The sequence below is a fragment of the Jatropha curcas genome, chromosome 2 (assembly GCF_041381405.1).
Source record: "Jatropha curcas cultivar XTBG-Jc1 chromosome 2, XTBG_Jcur_1.0, whole genome shotgun sequence".
NCBI classification, from domain to species: domain Eukaryota; kingdom Viridiplantae; phylum Streptophyta; class Magnoliopsida; order Malpighiales; family Euphorbiaceae; genus Jatropha; species Jatropha curcas.
This window is the reverse complement of record NC_143152.1, coordinates 26440949-26458690: the sequence shown is the minus strand read 5'-3', so window position 1 is coordinate 26458690 and position 17742 is coordinate 26440949. Positions and strand designations below refer to the sequence as shown.

Genomic DNA, 17742 nt, shown 5'->3' with positions numbered 1-17742 from the left:
ATATATTTTTAAAAAGTTAACTTTCAAAATTTTTAAATCAATACATAGATAATTAAACTGTTTAAAATTTTCAAAATTCAATTTTCGTTGAGATAAACATTGATCACACAAATATTAACTTGAATACAACACAAATTCTCACTTTCCTAATTCAACTTATTTATGGTTGAACCATCTTTTTCATACATATTTGCAAGGTGTAGACTCCTTTGCCAACCTTTCTTTTGAATTATTTTATATATTTTTAATTTATTTATTTGAAATTTATATTAATATTAATATAAAATAATGATAAATTAGTATTTTTTTTTTTTTTCAATGTTAGTATCTAACTGCAAGTCTAACTATAAATCTATCTATGTACATCCTATATCTATTAAAATTTATTCCTTCATTTATCTAAATGAAATATTTGAATTGGATAATTATTCTTAAATTTATTTATATGTTTTAATAATTTAATTCTAATATACTACGAGAAAAATTGAAGTAGAAATTCATACTATTATCAAAATATGTTAAGGTATTTATCAGATTTAATAATTTTCTCTACAATATCCTATTATTTAAAATCAAATTCAAATATTTAAATATCTGAAATAATGAAATTTTCCAAGTTCCATTTCAACTATGGTCATTTATCATTATTAATTATTTTAAATAGGATTTTAGTTTCTTCTTCTTAACAGTTTAATAGTTGATAATAGTTTAACAAAGTAATATAATAATTAATAAAATAATATTATAATAAAGCAATGTAGTAATTAATAAAATAATATTTAAATCGCCAACGGTTTTTCAACTAGTCATGCTATATGTCTCCTTCCATCTATGAAACCAACCTATGTTTATAAGTCAATTTTGATTTCCTTTTTTTTTTTTTTACATTAAGATATATGGTTCACATTTAAACTGTTAAAAAAATAATTGCGAAATTAAAAATCATTAATTAAACTCTCAATTTATCCATTTTATAAATTCTTAAATAAATTTAATAGTTATTAAATCTATATAATTTTATCAATATTAGTATTTTCTATTGTGCTCTAAAATAAAAATAAAAAATAAAAATTTTCAACCAAAATCAAAATGGCATCGATGATTCAAAAATCAAAACCACACACTTTGAAAACGCAGGTCATGCCTACGTGGCAACAACCTGTTTGCGATTCTTATCCTGCGGGCACGTGGATACATTTATGGCTTTAATGCATTAAACGATACTATATAATTAGGGTAAAAATACGTTGACACGTCTGAAAGACTCATTCATGGAATCCAAAAGATCCAATCACAGAATTTTTGAACTTCTTTTGGTTTTATTCACCAAACCAAACCCCATCATTATTAAGAGGCACTTCGTATCAATTTGTTTGCGATAGTTAGTAGTTAGCAATGTTAGTTAGTGGAATTTCTTACAATTTAAAAAAAAAAATTAATACCTTTTTCGCTCTATCATTTTTGTATTAGTTCGATGAAGAAATTTCTTTTTTTCTTTCTTTTTTCCTTTTCTGTATTTCTGGAACGTTCGACTTGTTAGAATTAACCTATTGATAATATAGAAAGCGGATCTGACAGGACAACAATTTAAATTGAATGAAAAAACCAAAATTTATTTTTCTGGAATGTACAGAGATTCAGAAACATTTTCATTCAAATAAACCAAAATAGTAAGTAACAGGACATTACTGAATGCCATATTGGGGCCCCTTGCAAAATTCAATTGCTATTTGTCTTACTTTTCTATAAGTACCATGCTCTTAAATATAGTCTGGAATTGCAGCTTCCAAACATGTACGATAATAAAAGTTAAATCCATGATTTCTTTCAATTTCGATAATCCAAATGACTCATTGACTTCAATTTTATTTCCTTTCCACTCCCGGCTACACGCATTTTAATATTGAGTTTAATTTTTTAATACCCTATCACATGATTAATAATAAAAATCTTTATATCTCCGACAATCTCAACATGATTAACAATCAAAGTACTTTTACATCAATAATAAAATTTAATAAGAATGTAATAGACAATTTAAGAATTAATTACAATAAAAAAAATGAAAGTAAATTATATTTTAGAACAAATCAAAATTGAAAATAATTTCAATCTGATCGATGGGCAGATAAACATCTGATAATATCAATTCATGATAACAAATAATGTGGGCCATATTTAGGAATGAGCGCTTTGCCTCTTTTTATGACTCTGTACGGCGTGAATCTAAAATTGTTGGCAAATGAATTTTTTACAGTGAAATATAAATCTCACTTTTTTTTTTTTTTTTTTTGAGAGTATTGAGGGAGTGTGATTTTAATCTGAATATATCGACAGACAATATATACACTTAGTCCATGGCAAATCAAAATTGTTGTTTAGAGACCGAAGCAAAAGCCAAGACTGTTGATGTCGGTTTCTATTCGGACAGCCATAGAAACCCATAAAGCGAAATGGACCGACACTAATTATCATAACCTTCACATCCACATCATTATAGTTGAAGCTAATTAAAGAACAGCTAGGCCTGTCCTTCCTTCCAAAGCAATGCAAGCCCACCCCATGTCCCATAGGTGGTACCATAAAAATACCCTGATAAAGCCTAAAGATTGTCACACCCAGTCCATACCATCTCATCCTACCATAGTCTCTATCAAAAAAACAATATTGGGCCTCTTTAAAGACACAAGGTTTTTTAATTCATTGACTGTCTGCGGGTTCCAAAGCCCACGACAGTCCCAATATAAGGAACTCATTGGGCTTAGCGGGCCTGGGAACCAGCACCCACCTCTAAGGAGTTTTTTGACATATCCTGAGTTGATATAGACATCGGGTCCGCACCCTTATTCTTTTCCTCTTCTTGCTACGCCGTGTTGCCTCTGTGAATACTTCACTATCATCCACAATCTCCTGAGATACATCTTCTGTACCATCCAATCCCTTATTTTTCTCCATATAATTTGCCTTATTCTTACGAGCTGAGTCCACAAAATTCTACTATAGGTTAGGTGAAGATTGCGCAAAACACGGTGGAGAAAAGTGGGAATTCTTCCCCGCCGTCGAACCACCTGCAACCACCTCCGCTTCCGACTTCAACCACCGCTCGCCAATCGTCAATGGCTTCCTGGTCTCCACCTTCATCCATGGACCAAACACAAACTGATCCTTCATAATGGAAGGGTACTCACACAACTTAGCACAGAAGCGATCAGAATGACCCAGCATCCCACAAAAGAAATAAAAAGTGTTAAGGCGTTCATACTTGAAGTGCACTCATGGCCACTCACCACCCTCCTTCTTCACTTGAGTTATCCTCTTTAATGGCTTGCAAATATCCATCCGAACCCGAATACGCATGTATTCTCCCCAGATACCAACAAAATTTTTTGAATCTGACTCCAAAAACAAGCCAATAAAATTGCCAAGCTCCTTCGCAACTCTTTCACACATAAAGCCAGTTGGCAAGTCATACACCCTAACCCAAAAATCCACTATTATCGACTCAATTTTCTTGGGATTTTCCCCCGATTGTAAAGATTGCATAAGGATTAAGTTCTGCGCAAAACCCTAGGGTCCTCCCTACAATACCCTCTCATGATCAATGAGATGAAAGAACTGAAAAACAAAAGCATTATTGCCAAGCTCCTTCACCAGCATCCCTTTCACCAGCCTCCATACAGACGCCATAGTTTGTTTAAATGTAGCGAATTAACCGGCTTTACCAACATCAATCGCCCCACAATACAGTTCTGCCAATCATCAGCGACAACAAGTTCCTTCTCAACATTATCTCGCACCACTACTCCTGCATTCCTCTCCTCCAGAGCCTCCCCCCATAAATCTCTTCCAGCATAGGGTCAACATAGAAAGTGTTCCTTTTAAATACTCATAAACTTACATTAATAAATAAATTTATTTAAATTTTAATATTAACAAAATAAACAGTGAATTAATTAAGCTTCAGGAATATTGAATTTTCGACAAAATGAAAGTGAGTCCTGGGTGCAAGCAAGCCCATTTAATCACTCAACTCATTTGGGTTATGATCAAAACCCAAAACCTGAATTAGGCTTGACAAATCAGGCCCACTTCTACCCTGCTTGGTTAAATCGAATTCTCGAGTCCAACCCTGTGTGTAGTAGTGAGTAGAACATATCATTCAGGTTAATTTTAAACCATGAACAATAAATAATTCTCCATCTCCTTGCATTGCATCACCAATTTTATTAGTCAGATCAAGTTTCAAAATTTCAGTACATATGGATTTAACAGACTAATTGACATGTTTGCTTGCGAATTGCCATCATTTTCTTATGCATTCTTAATTCATTGCAACTTTGCTTCGTTGATTTAGTTAAAAGCTCCACAGGAGCATCTCATACTCTCTTTGGAGTCATAGCATCTTTGGAATGTTGCAATAAATCATACTCTATTAAGATTTAGAAAAGGCATAATCACACACACAAAAAAAAAAAGCCTGAATGTTTGAGTTTTTTTTTTTTTTTTAATTTCGCCACTATTTTTAATTCTTTCAATCAATATTGTGTATTTATTTTATATTATTAATTTTAGCCCCCTTCCAGAGTCTGATTGGGTGCAGTCAAGTGATGCAGTTTTATGAGAAAAAAATATCTACTCGTTAGATCTTGAGGTTGCTAACGGTACAAGTTGTTCGCTGAATACATCAAAAGTCTGTTAATTATAAAACTGTATCAAATCCTTTCAAACTTGCAGTGGGACGAAAGGATATTGTCTCAACTACGCAATCTTTCAACTTAAAAATTTTAAAAGTAATTAAAAAAAAATTCCCACATGAATGTGAGTTAGCCTCTAAAATATAAAAAAAATTGTCAAAATCATGCCCTTTTTTATGATTTAGCCTTTTAAAAAATATATATTTAATGAATTATATTCTTTCTTTTTTTTAATTCATTGAAGGCTTTTATGGACAAAAAAACACAGTGGGCTGCAAAACAGGGGTAGCCCTCTCCTTGGTTCACCGAAATGGTGAAAACACATGTGGTAAAAAGAAATCAAACTCAAGACATCTCATTCCTCACGTAAGTGAAAAAACCAACAAAATCACAACTTCTCTTATAACTATTAATTGACTAATAAAAGATGAAATCAATTTTATATAAAGGGAAAAAAAACTTGCTTAGACCGAGTCTGTATCCCAACTTATATACGGAATCAATGAAATTAAGGACTATTATTAAAATAATAATATTTCTCACTATATATTTAGGGGGGAAAAGGATAAAATAAAACTCTTTTTAAAAAAATATTTAATTTCATTGGCTTGGACCATAGACTCGGTCTCAGCAAATTTTTTCCTTATAAAAATAAAATAGTAGGTTTTTTAAGATGGAAAAAAATATAAATTTGTCCTTGATATACTGTCATGACCCATTTCCGTGGGTCGGATCGGCACTAGGACCTGGGTGGGCTTAAGGCCCCCGAAGCCCGTAGTAAGCCTAACTTATTTAAATCTCACAGTCTATTCATAATTATGGATTCAGGCCCATTAACTTATTATACATATGCATTCAAAATACAATTCATATATTTAATATGGACTTTATTATTTATTTACAACCCAACTGGAATACAATTGCGGAACTCTACCTTTATATTTACATCGTTATTTCTATCCTTAACAGTCTTCTACAATAAGTGTCTCAACTCTACAAGGCTTTTCTTTCTTTCTATTACCTGGAAAAAAAATAGTAGGCAGGGGTGAGCGCCAAACTCAATGAGTAGGGTTAGATAACCCTCTCACCCCACACAATCACACAGATGCTAAATATTTTTATCTAGTTACCGTTTAATTATATGATCATGCAGTTTGTCACACAAATGGCAATACAACAGCAATCACAAGTATCATCACCTTCATATAATCACATCACGTGGAAATTAGTCAGTGGCACCACCTGAAACCCCAACGAGCCGTCCTCACACATGGCTCGCCCTCTCATACATGTGCACCGGGGAGCCGATCCCCCATACGGCCAACTGGTCTAATCCTCACTGACCAGTCCTCTCATTGTTTTTCCATTCTCTCTTTTCTTTTCCATACCCACAGGAGGCAACCCGGTGGTCTCCATCCAATCTAGATCATCAAGTGCTCACAACAGGAGGCCACCCTGCGGGCTACAATCAAATCTAGATTATCAGGTGCGCAACAACAAGAAGCCATCCTGTGGTTTTCCATACAATCCATATCATCAGGTGCACACGGGGGAGCCGATCTCCCATTTTTCCGGCCGACGGTCAAATTTCATATCATATCATATTCAGGATCCATATCACAGACCGTCCTCACAAACCCATGGTGGTCCACGTCATCCCAATTCCACACAAACAAGGCACAGTGTATTCACAGCACAAGTAATCAAACAATTTTTAATATCAACAAATGGTGCATCATAATATGGCAATTCAATAAAATAATGCATGATAACATTTAGCCGTGAATGCATGAATGCAGGCGGATGATACTAGTTATCTAACACTACTCACTGTTTTTGTTGTCCTTAAAAGGACTGCCTTTCCTATTGTGCGCTCCCAGCCTTTGTCTTCACAGTCCGAGACTTTATACGTTTCTCAAAATATAAATTTGTCGAATTTTCGCTAGATCGGAGATTTTTACACGTGCCAGATCGAAGAGCAGTAGCTGCCAGTGGCCGGATCCGACTGACAGTGCCGGAGAGAGGCGGAGACGGCGCGAAGAAGCTGGACAGGCTCGTTCCTGGTGGTCGGAGGCACACTGGAGCGGCGACAGGGCGGTGGCGCGACAGATCCGTTGAGGCGCGATGCAGTCCTCTCTAGGCTGCTGTCTCCGCTTGGTTCGAGCGGAGGGAGGGGCGGAACGGCAAGCTTGCCGAGGTCGAGCTGTCGCGGGGAGCAGCGGTGGCGCGCGAGGAGGTCCGATCAGCTGGGGGTGTCGCGCGACGCTGCTGCTGTTTTGCCTCGTCAAGAACACAGACGCAGTGAAGGGAAAAGAAGGAAAGAAAAAAGAAGAAGAAGAAGAAGAAGAAGAAGAAGAAGAAGAAGAAGCGAGGAGCAGTGGCTGGGGAGGTTGTCGGTGAACTGGAGGCGCAGGACTCCATGAGTGAGGGAGATAAGCGTTGAATATAGAGAGGAGGAAGTTTCTAGATGTTTTGGGTCGAACCGGTTCGATTCGATTCGATTCGGCCCAAATCTTTGGTTTTCAACTGGTTTTCGGCTTTTTCAATCGATTTTCGGTTCGGTTTCTCACAGTATTCGCACTAAAATATTAATATTAATTTCCAAGCTGTCGGTTCATTAAATTTAATTGGATAATGTTTGAAAATAAAAATTCAAGGTATTACATATACGGTCAAATTAATACATAAATACATCTGTTTTCTAAAATCAATTATAAAATTTCTAATTTATGATTTCGTTAACACTTTGATCTGGAAAAAAAAAAAATACAGTACAGTCCCGTACATTTGAAATTACAATTAGTCCTCTCAATATTTTCTTTTTGGAGAAATATAATTCATTATAATAAAATCAAGTATTATAAATACTAAATTAGACTAAATACAGAACTTACTATCATAATTAATAGAAAATTCGTTGATCCTTCAAACAATAAAATAATTATCTATAGTCTTTTAAATAATAAAACTAAAATTAAAAGAAATAATATTGGATTTTTCCAGTTGAAGATAATCTTGACCGATATAAATTTTCATTGCAGCAACTGATTCTTTAATTGATTTGGACGATAAAATAATTTCTCTAAATCTTCTATGTTTGGGTTGTTTTTTCAAAAACTTGTTGTGTACGATGAATATGGACGAGTTAAAAACTATGCATTAATAGCATAAACGGAGAAATAAGTCGCACTATCAGACTCCATTGCTCGAAGATACACATCAACAGAATAATATCTAAATTACGAAAAAGAAAATCTCTCTTTCACACTTTCACTGTCATCTCCTCATCGCTTAAGAGGAACAACACTCTCATTTGTCAATGGCTCCCATTTTCAATATTTTCATCTAAATAAATCACGTATACCTAAATTGTTACTCGAGATATAATTTAAGAAGCTCTTAATTTTTTAAAATAAAGGTGCTTATATATTAATTTTTCATTATTTCACCATAATTCATGTAGCAAGTTATATTTTTCCTTCTTTTAGTAACAGTATTCTTTATTATTTTATTTTTTTTATTTTTTTTTATTTTTTTTGTCTTTTTAGTTCAATAACATAGATGCAGCAGTATTATACAACAATACAAGTAATGGATAACATAAATCTTCACCATTAAAGTTCTGAGCAAAGACAAGGACGGGAAAAGATTTTAATGGAGAACCAAATCCCTAATCCCACCGATCGTATCAAGCTCAATGTCGGGGGCAAGCTTTTCGAAACCACCATTTCCACTCTCCAATCCGGGGGTCCAGACTCTCTCTTAGCCGCCCTTTCCACCCGCCCTTCTCCTGACCCTGTTTTCATTGACCGTGACCCTGAGATCTTCTCCGTTCTTCTGTCTCTCCTCCGCTCTGATCGCTTACCCTCTTCTGCTCAACGCTTCTCCAAGCAAGAGCTCGCCGATGAGGCTACTTACTATGGAATCGAGTCTCAGCTTCGATTGGCTATGTCTCCGCCGCCTCTATCTGGTATCGATGCTTCTCAAGTCGCCACCATCCACCCCGCCTCTGATGGCCTTCCTTCTACTTTCACTGCCGCAGCTGGCGACGGCTCCGTCTGGATTGCACACGGTGGCCAAATTTCATCTTATGACTGGAATCTCAGTCATGCCGGCACTATTCGTACTCATCTTGATGATATCACCTCAATCCGAAGAGTCTTGCCTGAAGTTGCGGCCATTGGATCCGATTCCGACGCTGGACTTCATTTCTATGATTTTTGCGGTGCTCGCCACCTAGGGTCAATCCACTGGACTGATCCCTCCGATCCTAGAATCTATAAAGCCAGAGTAACTTCAATTACTGATTCACCTGATCAAGTTTTTGCTTCCTTCGAGTGTCAACATAAAGAGAATTGCATATTAATAGTAGATAAATCAACGCTCCAGATCGTCCGTGAGATCACCAGGCAATCTGGCAGCTCAGCTAAGCATATGGTTCCGGGAAAGCTGACGTGGCTTCCCGATACCGGTCTGCTAGTCGGAACGGCGGTCACAAGTGGGGCGTTTGGTTACACAGGATATATTAGATTGTGGGACCCAAGGGCTGACGCTGTGGTTTGGGAAACGAATGAACCAGGTTCGGGCCGGAGTAGCAGGTTTGGTGATTCGTTTGCTGACGTTGATGTCGATATAGAGAATTCGACTCTGTTCAAGATTTGTTCTAAGTCTGGAGATTTGGCAATGGCGGATTTACGTAATTTAGGGGATGATCCGTGGGTTTATATGAAAGATAAAAACCCAAGTATGAGATTCACTGGCGGGTTAATTGATAGTGTGATTCATTGCTATAAGGGTCAGGTTTTTGTGGGAAGAGAAGGGTCTTTAGAGGTTTGGTCAAAAGTGGTAGAGAAAGAAAATGGAATAAAGAGTGAGAATTTGATAGGTGAAGAGTTGTATAGACGGAATTTCGTGAATAAAATGGAGGATTCAGAAAGAGGGATAATTAAGAAAATCGAAGGAGGTGGAAATAGGCTGTTTGTTAGTAGAGAAGATGTTGAGGGTATTGAAGTGTGGGAAAGCTCTCTTTTTTCCGGTGCAATTTCGGTTTTGTGATTGTAACCCTCATGTGTAAATTATTGCAGATGAAAGTGAGAACTTTGGTTGTAATAATCTAGTAGTTAACTCGAAACGTATGAAATTGAAGTTAAATTTGGATTAAAACTCGTTGCCTTTCCAGTTATTGTGTTATTATAGGATCTTCTCGAGCTCAAACTCAATCCTCATAGATGTTGAAGAGATGGAATGTTCACTCTTCAAAAGAAGTGGGTCTCTTCAATATGGAGGTTCGTAGAATTTCCTTTTTGTGTTTGTAATTTGCTTTGCTCATTTTCTAGTTTAAATGGATGTGCTACTGTGTTTTTGCTTGATTATCTCTGTGACTGATTCTTTTTCCAGATAACTGTCATGATAGGCAGGCATGGCATCATTTGTCAAAATTGCAGGTAATAATATATTTTGCCAATTTTTAGCATGTTCTTGTCAATATCTGTTGTCACTAACTTAAATAAGAAGTTAAGAGTTTACAAAATTGAATTGTGTTGGTAACCCGTTGTTTCTCTTTAATATACCTCCATTAGAATTTAATGTCTCTGTTGATGAGAGCTCTATCGAATTTGTTTGTTGTATTTGTTTTTTACCTATTCAGGAGAGGAAATTAATGCTGTTGCTTGTGGTCATCCTTTTTGTAGAAATTGTTGGGTTCATTATATTAGCTTGGTTTGTAAACTATGGTTCTCAACGTTTGAATTCATGATGTCCTCAACGTTCTAGTGGAGTTGCTGGTGGTGAAGATATGGTGTTTGATGCATTGCCTTTGAAGAAAAGGAGAAGTATTCTCATTTTCTTTTAAGTCTTGTGTGGATGACTACAAGACGAGAAAGTGGTGACCTGGTGAAAATTGTGATAATGCTAGTGAACTTGTTGATAAATATCAAGGTTTTGATATTTCTTGTGCTGGTTCTCATAGCTTTTGCTGGACTTGTAACAAGGAAGCTCATCGTTCAGTTGAATCTGATGCTTCATACAAGTGGAATTTGAAGGCTAACCATGATTCATTAGTGGAGAACAGGAAATTTGCTTGCTGCAAGTGACGGATTGGGAAAATCTTTGGGTGTTTGTATTGTGCATGTTGACACTTGCTGGGTATGCCTTAATGAATGGTCAGGTCATCAGAATGTCCTTTGCCGTCTTAAGTCTGATGATGAGACTGAGATTAGTAGATATCCAATGAAGAAATTCAATCATTATCATTTACTCTGGCTGCTAGGACAGCAATCGGCGATTCATGCGAAGTAGTGAAATGGACTTTTGCACATGGGGATGTTTTGAGTGACAGCTTTTTGAGAGTGTCAGACAGTACCTGCGTTGGACAGACTTGAATATTTCGCAGAGAGAAGGGTTCAGGTACAGCGATTCATTGATTCTGATAACCCTCAATTAAATACCAAGACTTCTGTGTTAACCTTTCAGAACTGACTTTAGTGGTTGGAAATTACTATGAGAATGTGATTAAAGCTTTAGCGAATGGACTATCAGATGTAAAATGCGGGGATCTGCGACTGGGAATTGAGGTGGATGATATAATGGTCTCCTCTGCCCTTAGAAGTAACATTGATTTCGTTTTATTTTACGGAGTAAACTCAACTGTGGATCAGTCGTTATTTTGGTTGGTTTGAATATTTTTTTTTTTTGTTGCCAGTCAGTTCTTGCTTAACAACTCCATAATCTATGTGTTAAAGAATGAAGACTATCGGAATTGAAAAGGCTTGAATTTTCATCAAAGTACAAAAGAAATTGATTTTTTTAAAGTACTTTTTATTTTTATTTTTGGTGAAGGCAAGTTTAGGTGACAGGAGCTCTCCCAATCGAAGGCTAGGGAATAGCACCAACCTCATTTAGGGTTACCAATGAAGTTCATCTATTGCCCACCTAAGAGCGACGGTTGGAATGGAAGAATTGAAAACAACGCACTGAACCGACACTACTGGCAAAATACCTGATTGTTAGTATATATCGGAAATGTTGATTAATTTAATTTTAAGTAAAAGAAATCATATGGTGGGAGAAATCATAGCCTTGAATTGAATGGGCTAATGTCATTGTTTATTTGGTATGTCAAGCCTACGGGTCAAAAAAAATTTTAAAAGACAAAAAAAATTTAAAAGACAATTTTTAGAAGGCTTTTTAGACGATGTGAGAATTTATTATTCTATAGTGATTGGATGCACAAAGAAAAGAAAAAAAAAAATATGGAAGACAATTCAAAACTACTCCATCGAAGAGAGATAGATTTTGTGTTCATTGGATAAATTGTACAAAAGAACATAGCTGAATGTTTAAACCTCAAGGTCAATGTAGTGATTTGATATATTATATTTTAAATTTTCAGTTAAATAAATTATATATTAAATCTTAAGTTAAATATTTAATGTATTTATTTTATATGATTTGTATATTAACATAATTTTAAAAGTAGTAAAATATATACTCTTAAAATGAAATTGTTCTAACCTTCAAAAAAAAAATTCTAAAAGATAAAATGAAATAAAATTTCAAAAGCGGGTAAGAAATCCGAGGAAAATCACATGTTAAATTGGGGCTCGGTTTTTTCTAAAAATATAATTTTAGATAATTTTTTTGGATTTTCTTTTATTTGAAGCCTTAAGTAAAATTAATTATAAAAACTATTTTTTCAGAACTAAAGATGACTTCTCTCTTAATAAAGAAAAATATTTTTGAAATATTGGTAAATTTATTATAATAGAATATCAAACTTATAATTTATAAACACCTATTCAATATACTTATTGATACACTGCTCATTGAGAACCATTATCGTATTATCACTGACCAACACAGATTATCAATATTATAAAAAGTCATAATATTTATCATTAGTGATTATTATAATTTATATTATTTATTAAATGATTAATTTTTAAATATAAATTTTTATAATCCTACATATTTTTTGTCTTATAAATTGAAAATTATAATATGTTAAACTATTTTTTAATATCATAACAAATAAAAAATAGTTATGAATTTTTTTTTTTTTTTGAAAATAAACGTTTTAGACCCGAAATATATGGTATCGGGTTAACCGGTTAACGAAGAACCGAAACGATTGCTGGTAGGAGAAGAAGCGGGTAGAAAGTAGAAATAGTAGAAAGCAGAAAAAGAAAAGGGTTTTGCAAGGCAAGTGACAGAGCAATCATCTTCTCGAGAGCAAGCTAAAAGAATTTGGCAATGGACGTGATAAAGACACAGCAGATTCAATCAAGACCAATAGAGAAGGTGATAGTGCATCCACTGGTTCTGCTGAGCATCGTCGACAACTACACCCGAGTTGCTAAGGATACTCGCAAGCGAGTCATCGGGGTCTTACTCGGTAGCTCCTTTAAGGGCACCGTCGATGTCACGAACAGCTATGCAGGTCCTATAAATAATATATTTATATTCAATTCGATAATATCCTCTTTTAGTTCTTGCTTCACTGTTGAATTTTGTTATTGCGTGCTAGATCTAATTTTTTTTGCTCGAGGTTCTCTGTAATAGAGTTAGTTAGGGTTTTTCAGTTTACTTATTCGAACAGTGGATTAGGGTTTATGCAATGGACCTTGTTTGATAGTGAGGTTCCAGAGCTATTATTAGTTTGTTTTTTGGTTCCTATTTTGTGTGGTTAATTATGGAGAGTTTATACTTTTGGTTGTAAGGTTCAATTTCTGATTGTGTTACTTTAGAATATTGATTGCCAAATACTCAATTGAGTGTGTTAGCGATTGTGGTTTTACCTACCTTGTTACCCAGTTCCTTCTTAGACAATGAACTTTTAGCTGAAGAAGATTGGAGTCCATGCTAATGAGATAGTCATGAGGAGCCGTATGGCTATTTTGTTTTCAAAGGGATTTCCTCTTCTTTGGATCAGAAGTTGTAAAATTTTGTAGATTTGGTTATGAGGAGAAAAAGCAACGTAGCTTGCTCAGATAAGGATGTGTTTTTAGATCATACTGTATCTTTTAAACATAGTGGATATGGATTGTTAAAATGAGTATTCTTGGTAGTTTTCTTATAGTAGCATTTTGCATTTTCAGTGCCCTTTGAAGAAGATGACAAGGATCCAAGTATATGGTTTCTTGACCATAACTACCATGAATCTATGTTTTCAATGTTCAAAAGGATAAATGGTAATTCATGTTTCGATTTATGTAAATGGTTATTCGTATTTTGATTTGTTATTTATCTCCATGTATGTGTTATGATGCCGTGGCATCAATTCTTTCAGCCAAGGAGCATGTTGTAGGTTGGTATAGTACAGGCCCCAAGCTGCGGGAGAATGATCTAGATATTCACCAGTTGTTCCACAAGTGAGATAATGCCCTCTTTTACTTTGTCGTTTTGCAAGTTCTAACACCTATTTCTTTTCACTTTCTATTCTATTCTATTCTATTCTACCGCCGTGTCTTTGTGTTCATTATCACTCCTTCAGGCTTCTGCCTTCCAATTAGGATGAGACTTCTACTTAGATCACAGTAATTCTTTTGTGGTCCACATTTTGTAATTACATGATGTATGATTATGTAGCTATGTCCAAAATCCCGTCTTGGTCATTATTGATGTTCAGCCTAAGGAGTTGGGAATACCCACAAAGGCGTACTATGATGTTGAAGAGGTTAAAGAGGTAATAAAAGTTAATTCTTTCTCTGGTAGTTGTATGCATTATTTGGAAAATGGATATGACTGGTTTAATTGTCAAGGACATTTCACAGGATGTTAAGGAAAGGTTAAAAATTCAAGGAGTTATTTAATATCCCCTACGTATCATTTTTGTCAGATGTCCTCAAAAGGGATGTTAATATCGCTTGATGGTTGCTCTATTTTTCCCTTACATTTTTTTTATTATGATAACAGAATGCCACTCAAAAGAGCCAGAAGGTTTTTGTTCATGTGCCTTCAGAAATTGCTGCTCACGAAGTTGAGGAAATTGGTATGGTTTCATATGGAAATTAAATTCTCCTGTCAGGATGTCTGCTTTCTGTTTGTTTTTATTATTATTGTTATTATTATTATTATTATTGCTTTCTGTTCATGGTTCTGACTAATATGCAGTTAAGATTCACCTGTATTAGTATGAGATTGATTTACATTTCTGATACTTTTGTTATCCATCAACAGGTGTTGAGCACTTGCTACGGGATGTGAAGGATACGACTATCAGCACACTTGCAACCGAGGTTTTTTCTTCTCACAAATTTTCTGTGATATAATTGAGCTTTCTTCTTCTTTTTTTAGTTACCTTTTTGAGTTTATCAATATTGAAGTTATAGCTGAACAAAGAGAGGGAAGAATCATTATTTGCTTTTCTCTGCTTAGGTTACTGGAAAACTTACAGCCTTGAAGGGCTTGGATGCACGATTACGAGAAATACGCGGTTACCTTGATCTTGTCATTGATGGAAAGCTTCCATTAAATCATGAGATACTTTACCATTTACAGGTTTGTGTTTTACTAAATATTTGTTATTGCACCTTACCATTTGCTTTTCCTTTTTTATATAAAAGGTACTAATCTGTTCATAATATGTAATATAATACTCTCATCACATATGCCAAATGATTCTTCATTTTTTCACCCTAAATAGAATAGACTTATTGTTTCAATTATTGAAATAAAATGCTCAAATTTCTTGGGTATTGAATTGTTTGAGCATATAACTACATGGCAATTTGATCAAGTTTCTATTAATTGCTAATTAATGCATTTATCCCTAAAGCAAATGTAATGGAAGAAATGTGTCTGTTTAGTCAACCCTAACTAGTTCAGGATCAAGTTTTAGTCGAGTTGTTTAGAATGCTAAATACATTTATATTTTTATCAAGTTTGTTGATGACTCTTAAGAGGCATAATGAGGTTTGAGTTTAGTCTTTAGCTGCTTATGAAATAGTTCAACAGTATCTGTTAGATTGTCATTTATGTTCTATGTGCATTTGGTTATATGGTGGTAGGCTTAGTTTTAGAATTTCCCTCTGATTTTATTACTAAATTTCAGCATGGTCGATTGATATACCATCAGTAGAAGTATTCAACATTTATTTTGTTTTAATAAGGTCACTGCTGCCATTTTTCTTTTTGCGGACTATGAATAGCCTATCTTTAATTAGAGAACTAGTTTATAATTAACTTTACTTGCTTATCATATCTCAATAGCCTAGCAACATTGTTTTTGTTGTAACAAAATTAAAGTCTGACTAATTTTGTTAATGCATTAAGACTCACTCTGCTAGTTCTGTTAGGTCACTCAATTTTTTCAATTTTGTTGACCGTGTTTTCTTATGATCGACTTTTCTTCAGGATGTGTTCAACCTACTGCCAAATCTTAATGTGACCGAGCTGATCAAGGCTTTTGCCGGTAATTACAAGTCAATGGCAGCATATATTCTTTTTCCTTAACAATATCTACTTCATAGGTCATTGATTATTTTTATCCCTTCTGGCAGTCAAGACAAATGATATGATGTTGGTTATATATCTCTCGTCACTCATCCGAAGTGTCATTGCACTCCACAACTTAATTAATAACAAGGTAATAGCATTTTCCATGCAAATAGGTAATAAATGTTCTTGTGAATGTTCCTGACTTGTCATTTACTTGCAAATTGGTTTTCAGATGCTCAACAAAGAACATGAGAAAGCTGAGGATGCAAAACCCGCAACGGTTCCAACTGCCAATGGAAGCTGAAAATCTATTATTCAGGCATTAACAGAGCTCAAACTGCTAGGGCATAGAGTGTAATAGTTTTTGTTGGGTGACATTTAGGCAATTTTGTGTTCTTAATACTGGAATCAAAACTGACAAGGCGCCTACCGATCTTGATTTGTTATATGACAGTAAAATACATTTTGCTCGGTATTATTGCAAACCATTTAAAATTAGAATCCATTCTCAATGATGCGCTTATGCGTTGACCTGAAACTATTATTCTATCACATCGAGTCCCTGGCCACTGGCAGCACCTTTGGCCTTCTTTCATGTCACCCATTTAATTTATAGCTTGGAGCACGAGGGATTAAGGAAGCACTGTCCCTATTAGGATGATGCTTAATTGGGTCGAGTACGGCCAGAAAAATGACTTTGTACCTTTTACTTTGCTGAAAAGCAGTGAAATTTCAACTTTCAAGCTTCAATGAGAGAGGCTGACACGGTATTGAGTTTCAAGAAAATTACAACAAAGTATTTAGCAATAATGAGAAATCAGATTTTTTTATGTATATATTTTTTTAACTTCTTAATGTGCTCGTTAACATATTATATATGTTCATGTGACCGAACACTCTTCTTCATGAAAACTATGAAAAAGATAATTTGAAAGGTTGAAAGTGTTAAATCAATGATGTTGCATACATAAGTTTCCGTTTGATTGAGTTGATCATAGCACATATATACATTCAGTTGATCATAGCATATATACACGTGTAATTTTGATAGCGGTTGTTATTAAAAATATAAAATGATCATTAAGGACTTAATTATTTTATATATTATGATGTATAATGTATATATATGTATATTTTTTTAAAATTTAATGTGAATATATTATGTTTTATTTTAATGTATTATATAAATAAAAATATTAATTAAATTTTAAATGGTATTTAATAAAAATTTTATTTTTAAATAACTATAAATAAAATGAATGTAAAAAAAGTGTTTATTTGAAAAAAATAAAATTTTATTAGTAATTACTTTAACGAGAGTAATAAAGTACAACATATTATAAATAAAAATCATCTACTACCTAATATGAAAAACTTTTAAAACACAGTTGCAACTAATTTCATCAGCTACTCGTCAAAAAACTATCAGCTACTAACAACTTTGCTGTTAGTTGTAAAACAAATATCAATTGAACCAAACATTCTATAAGTGTATAATTGAATTCTATAAGTGTATAAGTGAATGTAAAAATTTTTTTATTTTACATTATTATATAAATAAACATTAAAAACAAAGAAAAACTACTTATAATATTATTATTTTTGTTAATAT

At 34.1% G+C, this 17742-nt stretch overlaps 2 protein-coding genes and 1 long non-coding RNA gene across 4 annotated transcripts; 2 read left to right on the top strand and 1 right to left on the bottom strand.

The window, feature by feature from the left end:
• Window positions 1–5544: 5544 nt before the first annotated feature.
• On the bottom strand, window positions 5545–7095 carry LOC149498490 (uncharacterized). The gene is made up of 2 exons (XR_016319689.1): window positions 6526–7095; window positions 5545–5715 (listed from the first exon to the last, which is right to left on the bottom strand). It is a non-coding gene; the product is annotated as an uncharacterized LOC149498490 (long non-coding RNA).
• A 1176-nt stretch (window positions 7096–8271) lies between these two features.
• LOC105646622 (BTB/POZ domain-containing protein) lies at window positions 8272–11503 on the top strand. 2 transcript variants are annotated; one of them, XM_012232503.4, is made up of 3 exons: window positions 8272–9979; window positions 10092–10138; window positions 10385–11503. In XM_012232503.4, exon 1 carries the CDS (start codon window positions 8349–8351, stop codon window positions 9747–9749), a length of 1401 nt encoding a protein of 466 aa, XP_012087893.1. In that variant the 5' UTR covers window positions 8272–8348; the 3' UTR covers window positions 9750–9979; window positions 10092–10138; window positions 10385–11503. The 2 variants fall into 2 exon arrangements, with proteins under 2 accessions (XP_012087893.1, XP_012087894.1); XM_012232504.4 differs by having other exon boundaries at window positions 10342–11503.
• Window positions 11504–12829: 1326 nt separating this feature from the next.
• LOC105646623 (26S proteasome non-ATPase regulatory subunit 7 homolog A) lies at window positions 12830–16642 on the top strand. The gene is made up of 10 exons (XM_012232505.4): window positions 12830–13131; window positions 13790–13882; window positions 13981–14062; window positions 14280–14376; window positions 14607–14682; window positions 14871–14929; window positions 15069–15191; window positions 16047–16104; window positions 16193–16278; window positions 16363–16642. Exons 1-10 carry the CDS (start codon window positions 12945–12947, stop codon window positions 16432–16434), a joined length of 933 nt encoding a protein of 310 aa, XP_012087895.1. The 5' UTR covers window positions 12830–12944; the 3' UTR covers window positions 16435–16642.
• The last annotated feature ends 1100 nt before the right edge of the window (window positions 16643–17742 follow it).

What these genes read in the sequence shown, in the direction of transcription:
- LOC105646622 (XM_012232503.4), top strand. Translation starts at nt 8,349, where the DNA reads ATGGAGAACCAAATCCCTAATCCCACCGATCGTATCAAGCTCAATGTC.
- LOC105646623 (XM_012232505.4), top strand. Translation starts at nt 12,945, where the DNA reads ATGGACGTGATAAAGACACAGCAGATTCAATCAAGACCAATAGAGAAG. An exon ending in ATGTTGAAGAGGTTAAAGAG is followed by an intron (nt 14,377 to 14,606) that starts GTAATAAAAGTT and finishes TTATGATAACAG; the next exon opens with AATGCCACTCAAAAGAGCCA. An exon ending in TCAGCACACTTGCAACCGAG is followed by an intron (nt 14,930 to 15,068) that starts GTTTTTTCTTCT and finishes TTCTCTGCTTAG; the next exon opens with GTTACTGGAAAACTTACAGC.